This window comes from Myotis nattereri, assembly GCF_964212035.1.
Source record: "Myotis nattereri genome assembly, chromosome: 15".
NCBI classification, from domain to species: domain Eukaryota; kingdom Metazoa; phylum Chordata; class Mammalia; order Chiroptera; family Vespertilionidae; genus Myotis; species Myotis nattereri.
This window is the reverse complement of record NC_138090.1, coordinates 14,161,393-14,185,645: the sequence shown is the minus strand read 5'-3', so window position 1 is coordinate 14,185,645 and position 24,253 is coordinate 14,161,393. Positions and strand designations below refer to the sequence as shown.

Genomic DNA, 24,253 nt, shown 5'->3' with positions numbered 1-24,253 from the left:
CCCTAGGCTTCCCCCACTAGAGATAGGAACAGAAGGGAATGACACCCTCCCCAAGGCTGTTCCTTCAGGAGATAGCCCCAACAAAGGGCAGGCTGAGTAAACCAGGCTTCAGTCAACCTTGAGATAGACCAGGAATGATGACTAAACCTTCAGCCTTGTCAGGACAACTCAGACCCCTTTGGAAATCCTTTGTTCCCCTCTCTCCCTCCTGCATGCGACCCCTCCCTAATGTATAATTTTTGCCCATAAATATCTGGAAAACTCTCTGTTCGGAGCCCAACTCCTCTGCTCCTGCGTGAGTATGAGTTGTGCCCCAGCATGCTGGAATAAAGCCTCTTGCTGATTGCATCAAGTGACGTCTCCTGCGGATGATTGGGTCGCCGTCAATCTATGGGACAGAGTGAGGGTCCCTCTTCGGGGGTCTCACACTCCTTTCTCCATGTTTAGACCGAGGTCATCTATCATTTGTGTTGCCTGGAATTGTGGTGCAATCAAATAAAACAAGTTTGACAATGATTTAACAAAATTCTTTAATAAAATTTATAAAAATGAATATTTAGGAATACGTTTTATCAGCCTGAATTGTTTTTCCATCCCCAAAGAAAATAGAAATTATCAGCACCCGCACACATATACACTCAAAACTATAGTGACTGTCTATATACAGAACTACATTAGAGTTTAAATTGCTTTAAAAATCAAGACAATTCCAAGAAGTGGTTGCAGGGATGATTTTTTCCTTCGAAAAACAGTTGATGGACAGTAAGCAATTTTCTGTGGTTGTCAAATGTTTTTGATAGTCGCATCTCAACTAAAAGAATATCTCAATCGAGGTTCTCCTTACCCCCAGGAAAAATAATTGGAGTTCCTAATATTCTGTTTTCTCAGATTTGGGGACATACATGTCCAGATCAGCCACTACTTCCTGTGGACATCAACAGAAGCAAGCACTTGGGGAGTCTATGGACCATGGTCTTGAGATCTGGGTAGGAAACACATGTTGAGATTCTTCCCGTTTTTTTCCAGAATTTTCAGGGCTAGAGGTAAAGCCATCTCAACCATTCTCAGCCTCAGTTTACTAAAATGCCGGGCTCCGCGACAATTTCTCCTGCCATCTCCAAGCCCACTTCTCATGTTTTCCATCAGCTGTGAAAAGCCATCTTCTCTCTTTGGCTGCCACACTTTTCGGCACTGTTCCGAGTCTCGAAATACTTCAGTCTCTTTTAAGTTTTTGTGATAAACATTAAAAGTTACGTGGCACCTGAAAACTCTCGCTGTTTCTGATCAAGGCTCCTTGTTTAGAACCAAAGTACCCCATAAGGACATTCACATAACAAACATTCTGACTCAGAACAAGTAAATGGGTAGATGTCCATTTCAAGTTACATACTTAGGAGATGAAAAAAGAAAACTGTTTAAGACCTTAAGAGTATACAATACCCAGTCACAATATGGCCAGACTAAGACCCAGCCTCTTACCCTAAAAGGGCCCAATAGTTTCTGCCTCACAGAAGTCCTGTCTGGGGTAACGTGAATTGAGGAGTGAGAGTGGATACTGGAACATGGGACACCCGTGCAGTGATAGGATAAAAAAAAAAATTAAAAATTAAATTTTATGTATATAAAAACAATAGGGCATTCAACCCCACCCCTTCCTTTTAAAAATGAGACACGCCCTTAAAAAAAATCTGCAAGTTGCAAGCTTGTAAAGAGTGACGAGAGAAAGAAAGGACTCAAGGAATAAGTCAAAATCTTTCTAACACACAGATTAGATCTACAAAGTGGAAATTATAACTACCCTAGCGGCATCACTGATCAGTCTCTCTTCCCCAGATATTCATCTCACATAAGGGGAGCTGAAAGAACTCCAGAAAAATTATTCCTACATTTCCCAGCACACGAGTATAGGGACCCATCTCTCCCCTCATCTGCCTTGAGTCCCCTAATCATCCACGCCACCTCCATACATATCCGCCAGCTTCTTGAAGCGATTGCCCCATTCATTCAGGTAGTCATAGTCCTGGTCTCGGTCTGACTCTGAGGAGTTCAGGGAGCTCAGACTAGCAGCTTCGGAACCACTTCCTTCGTAATCAAACACGAGCAGGGAGTCGTAAGGGGGAGCCGTGGGGTCGCTGTCGGCCGCCTTCAAATTCTAAAGAAGAAGGAAGAAAACAGGATCTTTCAATGAAAGGAGCCACACATCTGACATCTTAGGCAAGATGCCTTCTCTTACCCCCTGGCAATGGGCAAGGAGACACATGATTGGTGGTGTTGCTCTTATATCAGTCAGGGGCAGAGCAGACATGCAGTCCTTAGTTCATCCTAGCTTGATGCCTGTCTTGGTGGCCAGAGCTGTTTCATGCCTGAGGCACATTAAAAAAAAAAAAAAGATGCCTTCTCTTGATGCCTCAAGCAAAGTGGACCGCATGACAATGCAACCATCACCCTGTAGAACCCCAGTAGCAATCAACACCAGAAGGTAAATTTATACAAACTGCCCCGAAGACAGACATGACATGTTGTTAATGAAAACAAAGTTAAGGGAAAATATGAAGAATATTTTTCCCCCTAAAAATGAAAACGGTAAGGAGGGAAGATAGAAGCACCAATCGACCTGGGTCATCAGATGCCACCCAGAAACCAAACAGGATCTACTTTGTATCTCTTTCATTTCATTTCTAATTCTATTCAGTCATTTCAAGTACTTCTTGGTGTTGCCTTATGGACTTCCCAGTTCACTAAGATCCATCCGAAATGATATTTCTGAAATTCAGATGAGACACACAAAAACAGGGCTCAGGGATCATGAAAGATGACAATATGGCAAAGGAAAGAATCTAGACTCTCCAACTTTGGACACAAAGGCTCCTTTCTAAGTTTAGAGGTGAGTTGTGCCTTGGCTTTTGACTTTGCTGACTTACTTCATCAATGAAGTTTCCAATTTCATCAGGATTGGCAGGGCGGGGCCGATACTGGGGCATAGTCAGGAGGGTTGGCGCCACATCATTGCGAGTCACTTCCGGCCGAGCATCCAGGCCCCTGTGCAACTGGCTCAGGTCAAAGTCCTTTGGAGAAAAAGGTAAACGTATAACAAAGAGTAAATCAGAAATGGGGTTCTGTTTGGTTTATAGGTTATGGGACTGGATAATGCCTTCACTGCCAACTACAGATTTACAGGCATGTGCCAGTGTAAGCTGAAATGGTAGTTTTCAACCAAAGAGTCTCCAAAACAGCATTGGAAGGAAATATAGCACAAAAGGATTATGAGAAACGCTTGCAGGTAGAGATGGAGATGGCTGTACCTTATTAACTTCTCACAGGGTATGATTATTAGATTATTATTCAGCAAATATTCACGCCCTTCCCACCCTATCAGGACTCTGTAATGGGTCTGATGCTTCCCTTTCTAAAAACAGCAGACTTGTAAAATATCTCTGGTAAAACTCCAGGGTAAGGCAAGTTAAAACCACCTCCAAATCAGGACAAATAAAGAAAACCTAAAGATTTAATATCTACAAAAAGTAAAAAATCCGTTTAGCATAGCTAAAATAACTCAAGGGGAAAAAAATATGAAGCCAGATCAGCTGCTCCCTGTCAAAGATAACTTGAATGAAGTTCATTTCCTGAGACTAGCAACGAGGACAGTAGGCTCTGGAGTCAGACTGCCTGGTTCTAGTGCTTCCTAGCTGTGTGACTTTGGGCAAGTTGCTTAACTGCTCTGTGCCTCTGTTCAGTAACTTGAGTGCAGAACGGTACGCATTCAATAAACGTAAGCAATGTTGTGTGGATGACGATGGCTAGTGACAATGTCTATGTTCATGGGCAAGGCTTTAGAAAAACATAATAGACAAAATGACACAGAGCGATTTCCAATGTCCGCCCTCTAACCACTGCTTCTTCCAAATAAACTGCCACTAAGATTTTTACCACAGTTTTTCAAACCCACCTGGTCCTCTTCCCCACCTCCTTCTTCATCATAGTAATACACGTTGTCCCGGGTGTCATCCTCTGGGGGCAGTAAGGGCTCTTTGACCACCCGCCGCCTCCGGACAAACAGCAGCAGCAGCAGAATCAGGACTGTAAGGGGAAGACAGGTCAAGAAGGCCATACGCGGCGGCTGTCAGCGCACGCTGCCTCGCACACCAGGCGGATGGCTGTTAGACAACCCACGTGGCGATGCTCACATCCCTGCAGGTAACATACGCATGACAGCAGACCGGACAGTATGTGCATTCAAGTGTGATCTTGAATTCACAACTGGATCTGAAACCAATTGGTTATTTTCCAAAGTCTGAGGGAAAGTGTTCCAAGCAGTGAACATGGTACCAGTAAAGGCCTTGCATGGTGTGATTCAGGAAGGGGAGGTCAGCCAAACCGGTTTGGCTCAGTGGATAGGGCACTGGCCTGCAGACTGAAAGGTCCCAGGTTCGATTCTGGTCAAGGGCATGTGCCTTGGTTGCGGGCACATCCCAGTAGGGGGTGTGCAGGAGGCAGCTGGTCGATGTTTCTCTCTCATCGATGTTTCTAACTCTCTATCCCTCTCCCTTCCTCTCTGTAAAAAATCAATAAAATATATTAAAAAAAAAAAAAAGAAGAAGAAGAAGGGGAGGTCAGCGTGGCTGTAGCAGGATGAGTGAGGGGGAAAGAAGTGTTGAGGAGATCAGAGGGGTAGCCAGGACAGGTGGACCATTGGAAGGACTTTGGTTCTGAGCGAACTGATGCCACTGAAATTTTGCGAGCAGTGTGAGGCCAGCCTCAATGTGATTTGACACATGCATATTATTGTTAATCAATTATAGGGGTGGGGCATAGACTATTAAAAATCACCTGGTATATACCTTATCTTCTCTTAAGATAAAATCATGCAAGCAAGCTTTAAAAGCTGTTTAATTTCCAGGGTTTTCATCTGATCTTGGGATAATTCTAAGATATACAATTAACATTTAATGTTATAAAAATTTAAAACTGTTTATTGTAAATGAAAAAAATATATAGGGTGTTCCAAAAAATGTATACACACTTAACAGCTGATAGCTCAGACATAGAAGATACTGTGTCACAGCAGGATTCAAAGCCACAAGATAGGCATTTTGCAAGAAAGCACATTGCTCCAAAGGTGCGAAGGCGAAATACCCAAAACTATTTGCAAGAGGAAGACAGTCCACCCACTGTTCCAGGCATACAGAAAATTTGGATACAAACATGGGGTTGTTCTCATAATAATTCAGATGGAGAATATATGGCTGGAAAACTAGCTGATTATGGGCATAAAATTGATTAGAGTGTTTCACAGAATGAAAGATGGCTGCTATCTTTGTTCTTGTTAGAACAAGAAGATCCCCTGGAAGAAATACCAGATTCCTCCCTGGCTGGGTAGCTCAGCTGGGTAGCGCATCGTCCTGTATGCCAAGGTTGCAGCTTTGATCCTTGGTCAGTGCACATACAAGAAGCAACAATACAAGAATGCTACTACCTGAGGGACTGGTACTACCCTGAGAAGTACTACCCAGGGGGACTGAGCACATACAAGAATGTAGAATTAAGTGGGACAACAAATCGATTTTTTTTTTTTATATATATTTCATTGATTTTTTACAGAGAGGAAAGGAGAGAGATAGAGAGTCAGAAACATCGATGAGAGAGAAACATCGACCAGCCGCCTCCTGCACATCCCCCACCGGGGACGTGCCCGCAACCCAGGCACATGCCCCTGACCGGAATCGAACCTGGGACCTTTCAGTCTGCAGGCCGACGCTCTATCCACTGAGCCAAACCGGTTTCGGCCAAATCGATTTTTTTGAAACTGTAAAAACATCTGTGTCAACCCTAGGTGGGCTAGGGTTAGATAGTATCCGTTTTAAACACTACAGCAGAAACCACCAAATTTTTCCCAGTGTCCTTTTTCTCCTTCATTCTTTCAGTCACTGATACTCGCTATTCACTCCACACTCCACCCCTGCCCTCTGCTAAGTTTTAATCGAGCACATGGTCACCCAGTTAGAGTGGGGACTTCCAGGTGTGGCTGTGTTTGGGCCAAGGGGGTGTGAGTGAAGGTGATGTGTGCAGTTTCCAGATGTGTCCCTTCCCCTTCCTCGATCACCCCTCCTCTAGGATGGAATGTGCGGAGGTGAGCTGGCTGGCTCCGACCATGCTGATGAGGACAGCATCCCAAGGCCTTGCTGCCCTGAGTTGGTCTCAGGACCCGCCATGTCCAGCATCACGTGGGAGCTGGTTAGAAATGCTGAATCTGAGGCCCCGCCCCAAACCTACTGGATCAAAACTGTCATGTTACGGAGAGACACAGGTAAAAAACAACAACAAACAAACAAACAAAGAGGTACCGGTCATTTGTCTGCCCATGAGCTTGAGAAGTACTACCCTGATGGATTGAAAGAACAGTAAAACAGAAGGACTGGGCCCCTGTTGACTTAACACACTGAGGACCAGTAGTTTTATTGCTAGCTTTACCCAGCGGCCAGATAAGTTTCCACTGAACGAGTACAAAAAACGTTTTACATAAATGTTTAGGGCACGCTTTAAAAGTAAATACCCATTGCACTTTGAAGTTATTTATTACATGTGCTTACAAGCTAGTATCTTTTTAAAGAATTCTTGTGATTGGCCACAAGCCTTAGAACAGAAAACACAAGAATTCTCGTGATCCGTCCGCAATGTGTTAATACAAGAGGTGGCCTTCCAGTCCTGGACCTCTGACCTCGGAAATGTTCAGCAAGTGATAAACTTCCCCCATTTTAGAAGTCAGCTGTACTTACTTAGCAAAGCAAGGATGCCTCCAAGAATCCCCAGGATGGCAGGAAGCTGCAATCCACCTTCGACAATGGCTGCGTTCCTCTTACAGCTGCTGACGGCCCCTTCGCAGTCACACACATACACTTCTAAGGTGGTCACCTGGTCTTTGTTCTGGTTATCTTCAAGCCTGAGGTTTATTTTGTAGTCACCCAACTCTAAGTTTTTCTTTGGCTTCATAATGAGAGATTCATGTTCTAGAGGAAGCAACAAAAATAAATGATGGGTTCAGGAGAGAAAAAAGTTTACTGTCGAGTAAGATTAATAAGGAACTAAAGATGTTCCAAAGCTGCTTCGATTGGAGATTACTGAGCAGTATGTTCCAGAGTCAACCAGCAGGAAAAGGGGGCGTTTGGTGGCAGCCTCAAATGTAGAGGGGACAAGGAAACACGCATCGAATGAAAGGGGTGACATCTGCAAGTTGAGAAGGTAATTCGGTGGGGGTGGGGGTGGGGAAAGCACGAAAGTCAGAGCAAAGTTTCCAAAATGAGAGGCGAGTTCCCACCTGGGTCATTGTACTCAATGGTCCAGTTGACACTTGCCCCATGAGTTAGTTCTGCTGTGAAAGGCGATGTGTTGGGGGGAAGATCTGGATCAAAGATGTTGATGACATGAGGCTGTGGATCCCTCTGGCAGAATTCCAAAGATCGAGGTTCTGGTACAGGGGCATTGTCATTCACATCGGAGAGGACCAGGAGAAGGGTTCCCGTTCCAGTAGCCAGTGGGGAACCTAAGAAGAAATACATAGGATATACCACAGCTCGGGAACATTGATGAATCCCTACTGCCTCCCATAGACTGAACCCAAAGCTTGTCCTGGCTCTTCAGGGGTCACCTGCCCACAGAGCCTCCTATTCTGCCAATCCCAGGGCATCCTCACTCCTGGTTGGGCAGGTCTCCGACATGCTAATTCCCCATTTTGATAACAATTATTCAAGTTACTAGAGGCCCAGTGCACGAATCCACGCACTGGTGGGGGCACATCGGGTTGGGCCGGCTGGGGAAGGGGCCACAGGTGGTAGGCTGGCTGGCCCCGCCCTCTGGTCAAACTCCTAGTCAAACTCCTGGTAGAGGGGGTCAATTTGCATATTAGCCTTTTATTCTATAGCAGTGATGGCGAACCTATGACATGCGTGTCAGAGGTGACACGCGAACTCATTTTTTTGGTTGATTTTTCTTTGTTAAATGGCTTTTAAATATATAAAGTAAATATCAAAAATATAAATCTTTGTTTTACTATGGTTGCAAATATCAAAAAATTCCTATATGTGACATGGCACCAGAGTTAAGTTAGGGTTTTTCAAAATGCTGACACGCAGAGCTCAAAAGGTTCGCCATCACTGTTCTATAGGATTCCTCATACCAAGAGCACCCTCCTTCCTCCTCTTCACCTATCTTTATTCAGTCATTAAATTCCACCACTCTAAGAAGTCTGCATTGCCCCCACCAGTTCTCCCTTTTCTAAACTTCTATGGCTTTAAGGTTATTAGCAAAGGGTTTGAGCCTTGTAAAATAGCTCCAAGTAGATTTTCAAAATAGATTTGGAAGCTCATACACACTTCTTTTTTAAAAAATATTTTTTATTGAGTTTTAGAGAGGGAGGAACAGAAAGGTAGAGAAAGAGAGAAGCATGGATGTGAGAGAGCAACATCGATCAGCTACCTCCTGCACGCCCCCTACTGGGGACTGAGCTCACAACCTGGGCATGTGCCCCCACCAAAATTGAACGGGCAAGCTTTTGGTTCAATGGGACCAATGCCTGAGCTACACCAGCCAGGCCTTACACACTTCTGTTTGCATTTCTTTTATATCCTGATACAGTGGCTAGCATACGGTAGTAAAAAAAAAATTAGATACTCAAGGAATCATCATCATCATCATCAGTATTAGTATATTATAGGGGGTGGGGAATAAAACCCAGGGGACTATATCTCAAACCTGTAAATAGTTTTACCTGGGTGGCAAGACTGTAGTGATTATTTTTCTTTTGACCATTTTTTTTTTTTTTTTTTAGTGGTTAAAAAAACAATAGCCACATAGCATAAAATTTACCATCTTTTTAAGTGTACAGTCCAACAGTGACCTTGTTGTGAAGCAGAACTTTTTCACCTTGCAAAACTGAAACTCTGTATCCATGAAACAATTCCCCGTTCCCCCTCCAGTTCCCAGTAACCACCACTCTACTCTCTGTTTCTATGAACTTGACTTTAATCCTCATGCTAGCGGAATTATACAGTATTTGTCTTTGTGTGACTGGCTTATTTCAATTAGCATAACGTCCTCACTGTCCATCCATGTTGCAATATGTGATGGATTTCCTTCCTTTTTAAGATTGAATAATATTCCATTATGTGTATATTCCAGTATGTGTGTTATTCTTTCATCGGTGGGTAGATTTTTTTTTCTACTTTATCATGTGAATTTTCTTGTTTTAACAATGAGCATGTATCACATTTTTTTAAAGAAAACTTTTTTTAACGAGCTGATAGATTTTCTGATGAAACTTCATTCTTCTCGTAGACCTACACTGAGAGCTACTGAGTCAAGCACAAAGTAACATTTTAAGGAATCATTTAGAATGAACACATTCTGGCCAAATTAGGAAAACAGCTATGCTCCTCCCTTCATAGACTGTCTATCAGTGCTTCTAGACTACAATGGCAGCAGAGACCGTATGGCCTACAAAACCTAAGATATTTACTTCCTGGCCTTTACAGAAAGTTTGTTGGCCCTTGGTTTAGATACCGTTCCCTCAACTCATCTCAGGCCGGGATAGGGAATTCCCATGCAGCCAGAGACAACTGGCCAGTGTGGGACTGCAGCTGAAGCCATGGGTTAGCTTTCCCTTTATGCAAAAGCATTCTGTGCCCTAGCCAGTTTTGCTCAATGGCTACAGCATCAGACTGTGGACCAAAGGGTCCTGGGTTCGATTCCAGTTGAGGGCATGTACCTTAGTTGCAGGCTCCTCCCCAGCCGGGGCCCTGGTTGGGGCTTGTGCAGGAGGCAACCAATTGATGTGTTTCTCTCACATCGATGTTTCTGTCTTTCCCTCTCTCTTCCCCTCTCCCTAAAAATCAATAGGAAAATATCCTCGGGCAAGCATTAATAACAACAAAAAAGCATTCTGCGAATAGAGCCCCTTCATGGCTGTATTTGCCTTGCCCTCTGCTTTCCAGATTATCAAGTCTGGAATTACTACCTCAGGAGGTTGAGAAATGAGAAAGGGGAAGAGAATTTAATCACAGGAAGCTAGCAGGTCTCTTTAAAAGTAATTCTGCGCCCTAGCCAGTTAGGCTCAGTGGATAGAGCATTGGCCTGCAGACTGAAGGGTCCCAGGTTCAATTCTGGTCAAGGGGACATGACCAGGTTGTGGGCTCGATCCCCAGTAGGGGCGTGTGGGAGGTTGCCGATCAATAATTCTCTCTCATCATTAATATTTCTCTCTCTCTCTCTCTCTCCCCCTTCCTCTCTAAAATCAATAAAAAAAAATATTTTTAAAAAAGTAATTCTACTTCTGAGTATCTACTTCAGGGAAGTAGTTGCACATAGAGGCATGCACAAGGATGTTTACTTATCACTCATGTGAATAGTGAAGAACTGAAAACAACTTTCAATGATGAGAGGGAATCATTGAGTGGCTGCCTCCTTCACACCCAACACCGGGGATCAAGCCAGCAACCTGGTCATGTGCCCTGACTGGGAATCGAACTGTGACCTCCTGGTTCATAGGTTGACGTTCAACAACTGAGCCACACTGGCTGGCCAATAAAAATATTTTTAAAAAACCACACACAGAAATAGTCTGGAAGGAACCACACTTAACTAATAATGAGGATGATGATAATAAAAATAATGACAGTCCTCATGGAGCATGTACGATGTGGCAGGCACTCTTCTGGGCACTTTTTACATATAGTAACTCATTAAGTTCTGATGGGAGATCATCATTTTGTCAGATAAAGGAACTGAGGGACATAAAGGTTAGGTAATAAGTTCAAGGTCACACAGGCACTGAGCTTTAATCCTAGGATTTAAACCCAGACAGCCTGGCTGCGGTGGGGAAGGAGTGGGGTTCAGGTATAGAGAAGTGGTGAAAAGGAACTTCTGCTTGACTGAAATTATTTGCATTTTTGACAATGAGAATGGTTTTGTTAAAGAATGAACTCATGCTTCCAAAAAAAGGTTGGGGGGCAAAGAAGTGAGCAAGGCGAGGCAGCAAAGCCAGAGGAAGGGTGGCCTTACCATTGTCAGTAGCTATAATGAGGGCCGTGTATGTGCTGTTCTTCACGTGATCAATGTCCTCTCTGTCCATCTCGGCCCGGGTGGAAATGGCACCGGTGTCCGGATTAATCTCCAGCCAGTTGGCAGTATCCCGCCAAATCCGATACCTGAGAAGGCACAAGCTCTGGCTTAGAATTGGAACAGTGAATCGCATGTAGCTGATGAATTCTAAAGTTCCTCTTTGTTGATCAGTTCCAACTTCTCTACAATTTTGACTTCCATATTTTCTTTTAAAATATCATACCTATGCAAAAGTTGCCAGAAAAGCATGATAAGCATCCATGTACCCTTCACCTAGACTCACCTGTTGTTAATATTTTGCTATCTACAAAAGCTGACACACATTTACATAATGTCTTGTTTTGCTGAACTCACAAGAATATGTTGCAGACATGATGTTCCTTAACACATTGAAATATTTATGAGTAATCATCTCCAAGGAACAAAGGCATTCTCTTATATAGCCAACAATGTGATTTTCAATTTCAGAAAATATAACCTTTGATAAAATACTATTAATAAACATATGGTACACATTCAAACTGTCAATTTCCCCCAAACTGTCCTCACACTACACGGGTGGATGGTGTCTCCTTGGTGCATCTCATTAGGAGGTACATGATGTCTGTATGTCCTTTTATTGATGTTCCCTTTGATCACTTGGATAAAGGAGGGGCCAACAGGCTTCTTCCCAGTAAAGGTAAATGTTTCCTCTTCACAGTTAACCTATACTCTGAGGGGAGATCATCTGAGAATATCCTGTTCAACTAACTTTCCTCCCATAGATTTAGCAACTGTGGATAATTCCTGCCTGAATAATGAGTACTATGATCCTTATGTATTCTTCAAAGCAAACCCTTTCAGAATTTGGCACCACTCAGCATCCCCACCATTAGCATTTGGAGATTTGGTGACTTGGGGGTGGGCCGCTATAGTGGCATTTTAAAAAATATATATATTTTTATTGATTTCAGAAAGGAAAGGAGAGGGAGAGAGAAATAGAACCATCAATGATGAGAGAGGATCATTGATTGGTTGTCTCCTGCATGCCCTCTACTGGGGACTGAGCCCACAACCCAGGCATGTGCCCTGATCGGGAATCCAACTGTGATCTCCTGGTTCATAGGTTGATGCTCAACCACTGAGCCAAGCTGGTCGGGCTATAGTGGCATTTACTGGGAGGTGTGAAACAGGCTAAAACTCCTTATGGTGATGCAGAGCAAAAAAAAATGCTTTATTCAAAATGCCAAGTGAGTTCTTTCCATCATCTTTCCATGCCTCCATAATGGTGCACATGAATGTCCTGGCTGATGTTCTCAAGAGGATCAATAATGCCAAAAGGAGAGGTTCTTATTAGGCCGCGTTCCAAAGTCACCATCTGGTTTCTAACTGCGATGATGAAGCATAGTTACATTGGCAAATTTGAAATTATTGATGATCACAGAGCTGGGGAAATTGCTGTGAACCTCACGGGCAGGTCAAACAAGTGCGGAGTAATCAGCCCCAGATCTGATAAGCAACACGAAGATCCTGCTCCCATCCCATCAGTTCTGTTTCATTGTACTGACAACTCTAGCAGGCACTGCACCATGAAGAAGGAAAAATCTGGGATTCTTTTTCTAGGGATGTAATATATACATGCAAATAAAATGTGTTACTACAACAACAACAACAACAAAGGCCAAAAGCCAAGAGAACACTGTTAAGCAACTCCTTATTAGGAGTACAAAAACCAATCCCACAGAAGACACAAAGGCGTGACAAACATGACAGACAGGGCAATACTGCTCAGTTACTCACTGGGGTCATGGAAAGACTCAGAAAGGCAAGCAAAGAAACCTAAGGAGGTAAGAGCCTTGGATACCTATGGGCTTAGCCCCACCTCCTTAGAAGTGCAAAGCAATGAGCCACACAGGGTGGTCTTTATCCAAAGGGCGGCTACACAGACTATTCAGACTTGGTCCCGGACCCAAGGGAGGCTTTGAACTACCCATTTCACTACTGCAAGCTACATTATCAACCCAGCCTGGAAACCCCTGGAACAAAAACGTTACAACGTTATCTTAGTTCTTTACTATCCGTTTGAAGTTTGATTAAAAACACATCTTTTTTGGCATGGCTCAGTGGTTGAGCATCGAACTATGAACCAGGAGGTCATGGTTCAATTCCCAGTCAGGGCACATGCCTGGGTGGGTTGCAGGCTCCATCCTCAGTGAGGGATGTGCAGGAAGTAGCCGATCAATGGTTCTCTTGCTTTTTTTTTAAATTGTTTTATTGCTTAAAGTATTACAATGGGTATTACATATGTCTCCTTTTTCCCCCGCCCTTGACAATCCCCTGGCTTCCCCTACGCCCCAGTGTCTTATGTCCATTGGTTATGCTTATATGCATGCATATAAGTCCTTTGGTTGATCTACCTCCCCCCCTTCTGCCCCCCTCCCCTCCCCGGCCTTCCCGCTGCAGTTTGACAGTCTGTTTGAGGCAGCTCTGCCTCTGTATCTATTTTTGTTCATAAGTTTATAATGGTCTTTATTATCCATGAATGAGTGAGATCATGTGGTATTTTCCTTCATTGACTGGCTTATTTCACTTAGCATAATGCTCTCCAGTTCCATCCATGCCGTTGCAAATGGTAAGAGTTCCTTCTTTTTTACAGCAGCATAGTATTCCATCGTGTAGATGTACCACAGTTTTCTAACCATTCATCTACTGATGGGCACTTAGGCTGTTTCCAGATCTTAGCTATGGTGAATTGTGCTGCTAGGAACATATGGGTGCACATATCCTTTCTGATTGGTGTTTCTGGTTTCTTGGGATATATTCCTAGAAGTGGGATCACAGGGTCAAACGGGAGTTCCATTTGTAGTTTTTTGAGGAAACTCCATACTGTCTTCCATAGTGGCTGCACCAGTCTGCATTCCCACCAGCAGTGCACAAGTGTTCCTTTTTCTCCACATCCTCTCCAACACTTGTCGTTTGGTGATTTGTTGTGATAGCCATTCTGACAGGTGTGAGATGGTACCTCGTTGTTGTTTTGATTTGCATCTCTCGGATGATTAGTGACTTTGAGCATGTTTTCATATGTCTCTTGGCTTTCCGAATGTCCTCTTTTGAAAGGTGTCTATTTAGATCCTTTGCCCATTTTTTGATTGGACTGTTTATCTTCCTTTTGTTAAGTTGTATGAGTTCCCTATAAATTTTGGAGATTAGGCCCTTATCAGATATGACATTGGCAAATATGTTTTCCCATGCAGTGGGCTTTCTTGTGGTTTTGTTGATGGTTTCTTTTGCTGTGCAGAAGCTTAATATTTTGATGTAGTCCCATTTGTTCATTTTCTCTTTAGTTTCAAGTGCCCTAGGAGCTGTATCAGTGAAGAAATTGCTTTGGCATGGCTCAGTGGTTGAGCTTCAAACTATGAACCAGGAGGTCATGGTTCAGTTCCCAGGCAGGGCACATGCCTGGGTTGCAGGCTCCATCCCCAGTAAGGGGTGGCAGGAAGTAGCCAATAAATGATTCTCTTGCTTTTTAAAAAAATTTAAATTCTTTATTGTTTCAAGTATTACATAAGTCTCCTTTTCCCCCCATTGACCTCTCCCCAGCCGCTCCCATCCCCCAGCACATGCCCTGACCCCCTCAACCCCCACCCCGTCTGTATCCATTGGTTATGCTCATGCATGCATACAAGTCCTTTGGTTGATCTCTTATCCCCTCACCCTCCTCAATGATTCTCTTTCATCATTGATGTTTTAATCTCTCTCTTCCTCTCCCTTCCTCTCTGAAATCAATATAAATATATATTTTTAAAACACGTCTCCCCCACGCCCCTCTTTTCCAAAGGCTTTATTGGTAAATGTGCTTCAGAAAAGAAAGGTCGACCCTATTGCTTCCCAGTCAATGGAATGAAGAACTATGTCCAGGGACACATCCAAGTGGAGCCAAAGAGGACTGATGCTTTGTCCACCTCTAATTCATAGATCCAGTCAAAAGCACAAGACTTGTAGTCAACCAATCCTTCAGGCTTACACCACAGGCTGACTTCTCTCTCGGCACTTCTTACTGAATCACTGCCGAGAATGATGTTCCTGACAATTTGGACACAGACATCTCCGAGAACGATGCCTGGCTTAGAATCTGCTGGGTGGGTCTCCCCAAGCATCACTGTCCCTGTGTTCACCACATTCAGCCCCGCCCAGACCATGGCCGCCAGAGGCCCCGGGTTCCAGCCCGGGGCAGAATGGGCAGTCTTTCAGCTCAATGCTGTGCTGCTTCAGTAGTTCCCCAGGGGCCTGAAGGAACTTCATGGCCACGAGCGGAATCTCTTCTGCTCGAAGCACTTGATGTTGCCCACCAGGCTGCGCTGCCGTCCGGCTGGATGGCGATGAAGGAGCGCTTCCTGTTAGCCATGGAGGGAGAAGCGGGCAGGCAGGCAGCAACCGCTGCGCTGCCAAAAACACATCTTATCCCGCCCTCATATTTTGTACCATGAAGAAGAATCCTTGGATTATGAGCAGCACATTGACTGCATGTACAAAATTATAGTATTTTTAAAGCAAACCTCAAACATCAGAAGATTTCTTCTGCAAACACTTCAGCATGTATCCTGTATAGAAAAGGTTGGTTATTTATTTATTTATTTATTTTGTTAATCCTCATTGGAGGATTTTTTTTCCCCATTGATTTTTAGGGAGACTGGAAGAGAAAGGGTAAGACAGTGAGAGAAACACACCGATTGGTTGCCTCCTGCAGGGGCCCTGACCAGGGCATGGGCTGGGGAGGAGCCTGCAGCCGAGGTATGTGCCCTTGACCAGAAATGAACCCGGGACGTGTTGGTCTTTTGGCTCTAGCCACTGAGCCAAACTGGCTAGGGCAATAAGGTTTTTTAAAATACATAATCACAATGCCACTAACACCCACAATAAAAACAATAATAATTACTTAATGTCATCTAATGCTGAGTCTTTGTTCACATTTCTCTAATTGCCTCAAGGGTGTTTCTGATAGTTGGATTGTTGAACCCGTAGTCAAGCACAGTCTACACATTACAGCTGGTTGGTTAGTCTCTTAACACTTTCATCTACAGCAGTCACCTTCACCCTTTTGCCATTTATTTGTTGAAGAATATGTCATTTGTCATACAATTCCCACATTCTGTACTTGGCCGACTGCTTCCTCTTAGGATTTAACTTGTTTCTTCATTCTCTGTAATTCTTCAAAATCGGACCCTAAGACTTGATTAGATTCTGTTTCAATTTTGTTTTCTCCAAAAACGATTTCTTAAGTGGCGCTGGGCACGTGCTGTCGTATCCCACCAAGTGGCACATCAAGGCGAGTTGTCATTGCTTTTTTAGTAAATGTTAAAATTAATCAAAGATGTGCGTGCTATCGGCCTGGTACCTTCATTTTAAAATTCCCCATCGTCCTTGAGCTAATGATGCTCGCAGCCTCTAAGATCACTGACCGGACCCTCCACACAGCTCATCCCGTGCAGTGCGCACGTGGTTTAAAGGTATTTACAAGCCCTCTCATTCAGGATACAAGTAACACTTCCGGAAAACCTCAGAAGTTGACGTCACACTTAAACTCTTTCCATCTGCTTCTTTTAAGTTTCATAAGTCACATGCCCGGAGGCTAAAACACAAATACCGTCCACAACAATAACACACTCAATTACCAAACAAACTTGACTCTCCTCTGGATTTTTAATGTATTTTTTTAATTTTTCAAATATATTTTTATTGATTTCAGAGAGGAAGAGAGAGGTAGAAACATCAATGATGAGAGAGAATCATTGATTGGCTGCCTCCTGCATGTCCCACACTAGGAATTTAGCCTGCAACCTAGGCATGTGCCCTGACCGGGAATTGAACTGTGACCTCCTGGTTCATAGGCTGACGCTCAACCACTGAACCACGCTGGCTGGGCTTGCATAACATTTTTATAAATAGTACAGAGGTTCTGACAGATTCCTCTAAAGTAGGTATTAACAAGTAGAAATCTAGCTCTCTGAGAAGAGGAAGTGAGTACAACAGAGGAAAGGCCTCCATTACCCCTGGAAACCACACTTACTAACAAGACACATGTGTGTCATATTTGGGTTTGTGCTTTAATAGTTTTTCCTAGTCAAACCCAGCTCTCAAAAGTTTAGAACACTGTTGCTGTTGGTTTGTGCGTATTTTCAGTATCTGTGGCTGTAATTTACACCATAGAGGTGCCTTCAAGTTTAAAAATAACAATAAACTTCTTATAGACAACTAGAGGCCTGGTGCACAAAATTTGTGCACAGGGGCCTCAGTCTGGCCTGCACCCTCTCCAATCCGGGACCCCTTGGGGGATGTCTGACATCCCTCTCGCAATCCAGGACCGCTGGCTCCTAACCGCTCACCTGCCTGCCTGCCTGATCGCCCCTAACTGCCTCTGCCTTGGCCCCGCCACTGTGGCTTTGTCCGGAAGGACATCCGGAAGACGTCCGGTCTATCCAGTCTGATTAGCTTATTACCCTTTTATTAGTACAGATACCATATATGTAAATTAAAACCACATTCCTACTATACTACATGAACTCAAAGAGAGGAAGCATGGTAATCCTAGAATGGCTAGCTATAGAGGGAAGGGGAAAAGGTGTGGGGAATGGAAATAAAAAGGAAATTTTAAAAAATAACAATTAAGAGAAGGGTCTTGCACAGACCAATGATGATAAAATGTTATAAATTAAGTATTTTATATACATGCACTCAGTTGCTCCAAGTCAGTTGCAAAATCCACACTTACGTTATCTTCTGGTCCATGAACGTGTCCGGATCCTGGGCAGTGTACGATGTGATTTCCTGTCCCACTGGAAAGTCTTCGGGCACCTCCACTCTCTTTTGGGGAGGCATGAAGATGGGGGCTTCGTTCACATCCATCACATCCACAGTGACCGTGGCTGTGGAAGTAGACAGAGCGACGTCAAAGGGGGCCGCATTCGTCACTGTCACGTAGAGAATGTACTGCTGCTTGGCCTCAAAATCTAAGCCCTAAAAAAAAGTTTTAAAAATGTTTTATTAGTAGAAAAAAAAACAACAACACTTAACTATTGCTTTTTGTTAGCAATGTACCAGTGATCCTCAACTCTGGCTGCATTTGAATTGAGACCACCCCCAGAAGAAGAAGAAAGATGAACTCATGAAATCTCCAACAGCAAGCTTCAGTTAACAAACACTAGCATGTAACTCAAGAGCAGGGAGAATGCTCATATCCTGTCTGACATGCTGTCCATGTAATAGCAGGTGGACAGAAGATCCTGTGTGACTGGGAAACTGAACCTCTAGGCCTTAGGTATGTTTCCATACCTAAGAAAGCAGGAAAACTGGCTTACCTCACATTTAATAATAATTATTATTTAATAATAATTATTATTTTTTAATAATTTTAAAAATCACTCATGCCTGGCCAGCATGGCTCAGTGGTTAAGCGTCAACCCATGCACCAAGAGACTGCCTGTTCAATTCCCGGTCAGGGCACATGCCCAGGTTGGGAGCTGGATCCCAGAGAGGGACATGTGGGAGGCAGCCAGTCAATTTTTCTTTCTCATCAATGTTTCTCTCTCTCTCTCTCTCTCTCTCTCTCTCTCTCTCTCTCTCTCTCTCTCTCTCCTTTCCCTTCCTCTCTTTCTAAAATCAATTTTTTTTTAAAATCACTCAACTTCTTATTTTCAAGTTTCCAAGACATCGTTCAATCACAGTCATATCTGACCCACTTCTGAAATAATTCAGGAAAATAGCAGAGACCAATAAACCATTTTTGCTCTCATTTGCAAAATGGATCGTAGGCAAATGCTTCAAGGAAAGAGCCTAGTAAAACACATGGTACTTCCTCTTCAATTTTAGGATGCTGGGTAGGAGCTTCCTGACTTCTCACAGGAGCCTGAAGAGTCACTGCAAACCCCAAACGGTCCACAGAAACTGGGAAAACCAGCCGCCTCTACCCCGAGAACACCATGTTAATTTCCTGAGAAGGCACCAGGGACAAGGGAGTGGGCAGCTGGCTGGGCTGTCAGTTTCTGCATCTTGCCAAGCACCATACAAACCTTAGCCGTTTTCAAAATGCCATCGTTGGTTACTGGGTCTGTGGTGACAACAAACTGGCCGTCGTCATTTATTACAGTGTACACAGCGTCCCACGCCGGGGTTCTGGGGAGGTCGGCATCCGTCACTTTGAGCGTAGTGATGACGACATCAGCCTCGTTCTCAGGAACCTGCCCCTGGTACTGCAGAGCAAGGGAGAAGAGGGGTCACATATGACATCCTGAGACACGATAGTCAAACCAGGTCTCAGGGGGCTGAGGGGATGCTCAGAGGAAGTGGCCACTCAACCAGAAGGGCCCTTCTTTCCTGTCGGTGGATCGGCTAGCACTTGGGAGTACCTAAAGCAGCTTTCCAAGGCCATGGCTATCCGGGCCCCTCAGCAGACTCTGGCTCAGTTGTTGAGTTAAGAATTCTAAAACTCTAAACTTAGTCTACAAGGTCCTGCAGGACCCACCTCATTTGGCTCGCTGCACTGTTTTGCAGTTCTTGCTATGCATCAAGCTCCCTCTTGATTCAGGGCATTTTGCCTATGCTGATCCTTCTGCCTGCAACACTTCCATCCTCCCCTGTCCCACACTTGCCAACCTCCTTTCGGGTCTTAGTATAAATGTTACTCCCTGGCACAATGTCTAGGTGAGGGTGGCAGACACTGCTAATTGCCTACTGAATATCCACTCTCCCCTTCGTCACTGATGGTAATGTTGGAGGCAGCAATGTTCCCAAATAAAATACTCTATTTTGAGTCTTCCTTTGCAGACAGCAGTTGTTAATGAGATGTAAATGAACTTTGTGGGATGGATCTTCCCAGAAATAAGAGGACTTAACTTAGCAGCAATGCCTTTTGCACTCCCTGCCCTTGCCTCCCTCCTGGGCCACAAGGTGACACTGAGGATGGAAGTCATGCCCCAAGACAAAGCAGGCTTTGTCTCTATTGACAGAATGGACTATCTACCTCTGGATTTTAAGTGACACAAAAGAAAAAGTCAACCCGATTTGTTTAAACCCCAAGAGTCCAGTCTCTGTTACTAACCATTGAGCTGATTTCAAATTAATACAATAAGATTTAAGGTTCTTTTGTGGGGCTTAATCCCTTCTCCTGCACCGCATTTAATATAATTGCACACAATCATCCCTTTAAGTTGTGTAACATCTCCCTAGATAGACTATCAACTTCATGAGAATGGCATCTCGGTCTGCTGTGTTGGTGATAATATTTCCAGGGTCTAACATAGTGCCTCGTATAAATTCAGAAAATGTTCAGTGAATAACTAAAACCTGGTAAGATTTGCTATCAAGATGCACAACACAAGGACATGGATTCAATAGATGCTTTTTGTCACTTCACAAAATTCTGCTAATAGGCACCAGTTAAGACAAAAGCCACCCCAATCTGTTTGTTTCTTAAAGTTCACTAGTGGGCAAAGTTTTCAAAGGCTTCACTCAGGAGCAGTTGCAAAGCGACCAAGGACCTTCCTTTGGAAACCACCAAGGAGTTGCAGAATTACCGTGGTTGGGTCAAATTCCGGAGGGTTGTCGTTGATGTCAAGGACCGTGATCACAGCTTTCGCAGTTGTGCTTAAGCCGTCACCTTGAAGGTCAGCAGCTTCAATCACCAGAGAGTAGTTGGGAAACTTCTGCAGAGATCAAACACACCCAAGTTAGGAACCACAGCCACATCAGCCCAGCCCATAGCATAGACACAGATATTTTATCATCTGCTTAAATGCGGACCTCGCAGCCTGTCCCCTAGGCACAAAACTTCTGCACACAAGTTTGGATGCAAAGCTCAGACCATGACCATATAAGTGGTAACTGGCCTCAGCGGAGTTTTAAGTTGTCCATGGATTTAGCGAATGTGCATTTGCCCACAACACCCTCTGGATCTCTTCCCCCACTAACCTCACGGTCCAGCCCGGTCGTGAGCACGCTGATGACTCCTGTGTCCTTGTTGATGGTGAACATTTGCTCATGAGGCTGATTAGGCTCTTGGCTGATGATCTTGTAAGCGATGGCAGCGTTGTAGGTGTTCACTTCATCATCCGCGTCCGTGGCTGAGACCTGCATCACGGAGGTTCCTGGAAGCATCGAAGGAGAGGGAGACAGTCAAGCTGCACTCCAGGCTCTGGGCAGTACTGCTCAACTCAACTCTGTACAGAGCGATGAAGGCGGGGCCCCGGGAAACACTGTGACACAGGGCTTCTGATTGCTAATTTCCAAATTTCTTACCAAGGTGCTACCAGAGGAAGAAAGCCTTCCCCCAAATGAGCGGTGTTCCAAGAACTCAGTTTTCCCAGCAAATATTTTGGGTGGAGTTGGATGTGAGGAGGAGATGGGAAATAGGGTGGGGGTTAAACTAAAACATTTTGCCACATCTCTTATACTGAGTGAATAGCCTGAAAAATAGGAAAAATCCCAAGATTTCAGCAACTGGCTTCTAGGCCACAGCTTCAACTGAGAGAATGGATCCTTTGAGATTATTGCCTTCAAGGTGGGAGAAAATATTTATAACACATGTTACTAATAGGACTACTTGTAGGACATCTAAATAGCTCTAAAAGTTTATAGGAAAAAGGTATATAGCCCAAGGGAATAAAAGGGCAAATAACTTGAATAGACAAGTCGTCAAGGAGAAACTCAAGCCTGTCTGGTATGGCTCAGTGGTTGAGCGTAGACCCAAGAACCAAGAAGTTGCCGGTTCAATTCCTGGTCCCGGCACATGCCTAGGGTTGGGGCTTGGTCCCCAGTGTGGGGTGTGCAGGAGGCAGCTAATCGATGATGTTTCTCTCTCATCAATGTTTTTATCTCTCAATCCCTCTCCTTTTTCCTCTCTCTAAAAAAAATTCAATAAAAACATTAAAAAAAAGAAACTCAAATGGCCAACAAACATAAGATGCTTAGCCTGTTAATAATCAGAGAAATGCAATTTTAAATTGTACTGAGAAATCATTACACATTGACTAAAGCTAAAAAGTCTAATAATTCCAGGATATACATTGCTGATGGAAGTGCAAATTAGTTTGACCACCTAGGAAAACAGTTTATCACCATGTAGAAAAGTAGGCAAAACTAACAAGATTTTACCTAGAAGCAAATACACACATGGTAGAAGACAAATTAAAAACAAGCAAACAAAGGAATAATTACCACAAAGAACAGGGCAGTGTCTACCTCTAGGGAAGGAGAAAAAAATGTGATCAGGAAAATTATATGAAAGGTTCATATTACTGTTTAGTGAAGGAAGGTTGTGTTTAAATCCCTCTGATTTTATACACATTTTTAAAGGTAGAGTGCTACACACACACACACACACACACACACAGTGGCTTTCAAAGAAGTTATGTCCACAAGAAGGGCCTGACCCCAAGCGCCAGCCCCAACACACTGGGGTCCAGAGAACCTAAGCATCTTCCTGGATATCTGGCTCCTCCTTACCTGGGAGAGCACCTTCCAAGACAGAACCCTCAAAGACCGCCTGGGTGAACTCAGGCCTGTTGTCATTCTGATCTGTCACTGTGATCACAATCTCCATCGGATCCTCAATTGCATTCCCGTTGGAAGACACCGCGTGAGAGAAGAGCTGCAAGAGCCAAGGGAGGGTTACTTCAGCCCCGAGGAGAAAAGAAGTGGGAAAAGTGCCCCGACCACCGAGTGGGCTCCACGTGGTGTCCCCTCCTTCCCACGCTCTGAGACCCGAGTGCATGGACACCTGCGGCAGAGCCCTTTTCTCACACACGTGCTACTGCTCCAATGAGGTCAGCACACTGGCTGAGAGCATGACATGTGAAGACCTGAGGGCCGGAGAACACACCCACCAGGTCAGAGTCCCCACTCCTTAATGAGGGTTGGGGAGCCAGGCCCAGCAGATAAAGGGGGAAGCCTAACACTCTGACTTCTTCCAAGCAGGGTAAAATTAGCCCTGGCCACTCCAGGCTAGTGTGTCCTCCTGATTTTTCTGCATTTGGCATCAATACATTACTTCCCAGTTGCCCTCAGCTCACTCTGCTCCTGGGCCCAGAAATGGTTTTTGCTCTCCAACATCATCACTGGCCTCTACTTTTAGCTCCAATAGGCTGATATCTTGGGTCCAAAGTTATGCATGACGCATAAGGACTCTCCCCGCTTTATTCCTAACAACAAAAATAATTTAGCAACCCCATATCCAGGTTCTCCTGTCATTTCTCTTTATCAATAGGTCTCAAAGTGGCAAATTAAGCCCCTCATACATCCAGAGTCACGAATCTAGGGATCCTAATCAGTTGACCAAACAATTTGGGAAGGATGGGACCCCATCATTAATAAGCTTCTAAGAGATACTCACTATGTACTTGGCAATTGCTTCTCTATCCAGAGGCTGCGTCACCTTGAGCCATCCTGTCTCCCTTTCAATAATAAACACACCGACGGGGGGTGCGTCAGCTCCTTGGCCAGTGATGCTGTAGAAAACCTGTGTCTCTTTGTCTCTGTTAGACTTGATCTGGAGACAAAACAGACACAGAATTAGCAAGGGAGGGTCCTTACATTTGGTCTTTTTCCTTCCTCTCCTTGGTGCTTCTCTGCCAAATTCCTCCCAAAGAAATAGAGAACACCCTTCTCTACCTGGACCAGTTTCTTAGGAAATGGGCCTTTCTCATTTTCTGGGCAGCTGATGGGAGGGATAACCCAGTCTCTCTTCTGTCTTCTGAGACCATGGTGGGAGTCAGGAAATGTGAGCACTTCCGTCCGGGCTTTAGGGAGAAAATCCTAAAAGGAAAAGAGATGAAGAACATAATGAGATAATTCATGAGAAATAATGCCGACCAAACAGTCCAAACTATCCAGTCAACATCTCCATCCTTGTGGGGGCAACAAGTGATTTTAAGTTAATAACAAAATTAACAGCCAAAACAAAATACAATGAACCCCTTTGCCATAATAAAGAAAGTGTTCTCTTTTGATCTTCCTTAGTTTCCAGAGTTCAAGTAATCATTATACATGCACGATGATAGATATGTGGGTTTCATGTTATTTTGTAAGTATTTTAAGCCTACAATGTCACACTTGTCATGTTTTTTAAATTTTATTTTTCCATTACAGCTTACAGTCAATATTATTTTGTACTAGA

The 24,253-nt window shown here is 44.1% G+C and overlaps 1 protein-coding gene and 1 pseudogene across 2 annotated transcripts; both read right to left on the bottom strand.

Moving 5' to 3' along the window:
- Positions 1–1,942: 1,942 nt before the first annotated feature.
- LOC308531119 (cadherin-1-like) lies at positions 1,943–23,533 on the bottom strand (the record flags this gene model as incomplete). Its single annotated transcript, XM_081107989.1, has 12 exons — positions 23,471–23,533; positions 22,585–22,729; positions 21,052–21,227; positions 20,658–20,786; positions 19,155–19,334; positions 17,858–18,102; positions 11,050–11,195; positions 7,313–7,537; positions 6,774–7,004; positions 3,947–4,077; positions 2,922–3,065; positions 1,943–2,152 (listed from the first exon to the last, which is right to left on the bottom strand). The coding sequence occupies exons 2-12, from the start codon at positions 22,679–22,681 to the stop codon at positions 1,943–1,945; spliced, it is 1,914 nt and encodes a 637-aa protein (XP_080964115.1). The 5' UTR covers positions 22,682–22,729; positions 23,471–23,533.
- LOC308531342 (nucleoside diphosphate kinase B-like) lies at positions 14,997–15,493 on the bottom strand (annotated as a pseudogene). The gene has a single exon. The product of its transcript is annotated as a nucleoside diphosphate kinase B-like (transcript).
- Positions 23,534–24,253: the final 720 nt, after the last annotated feature.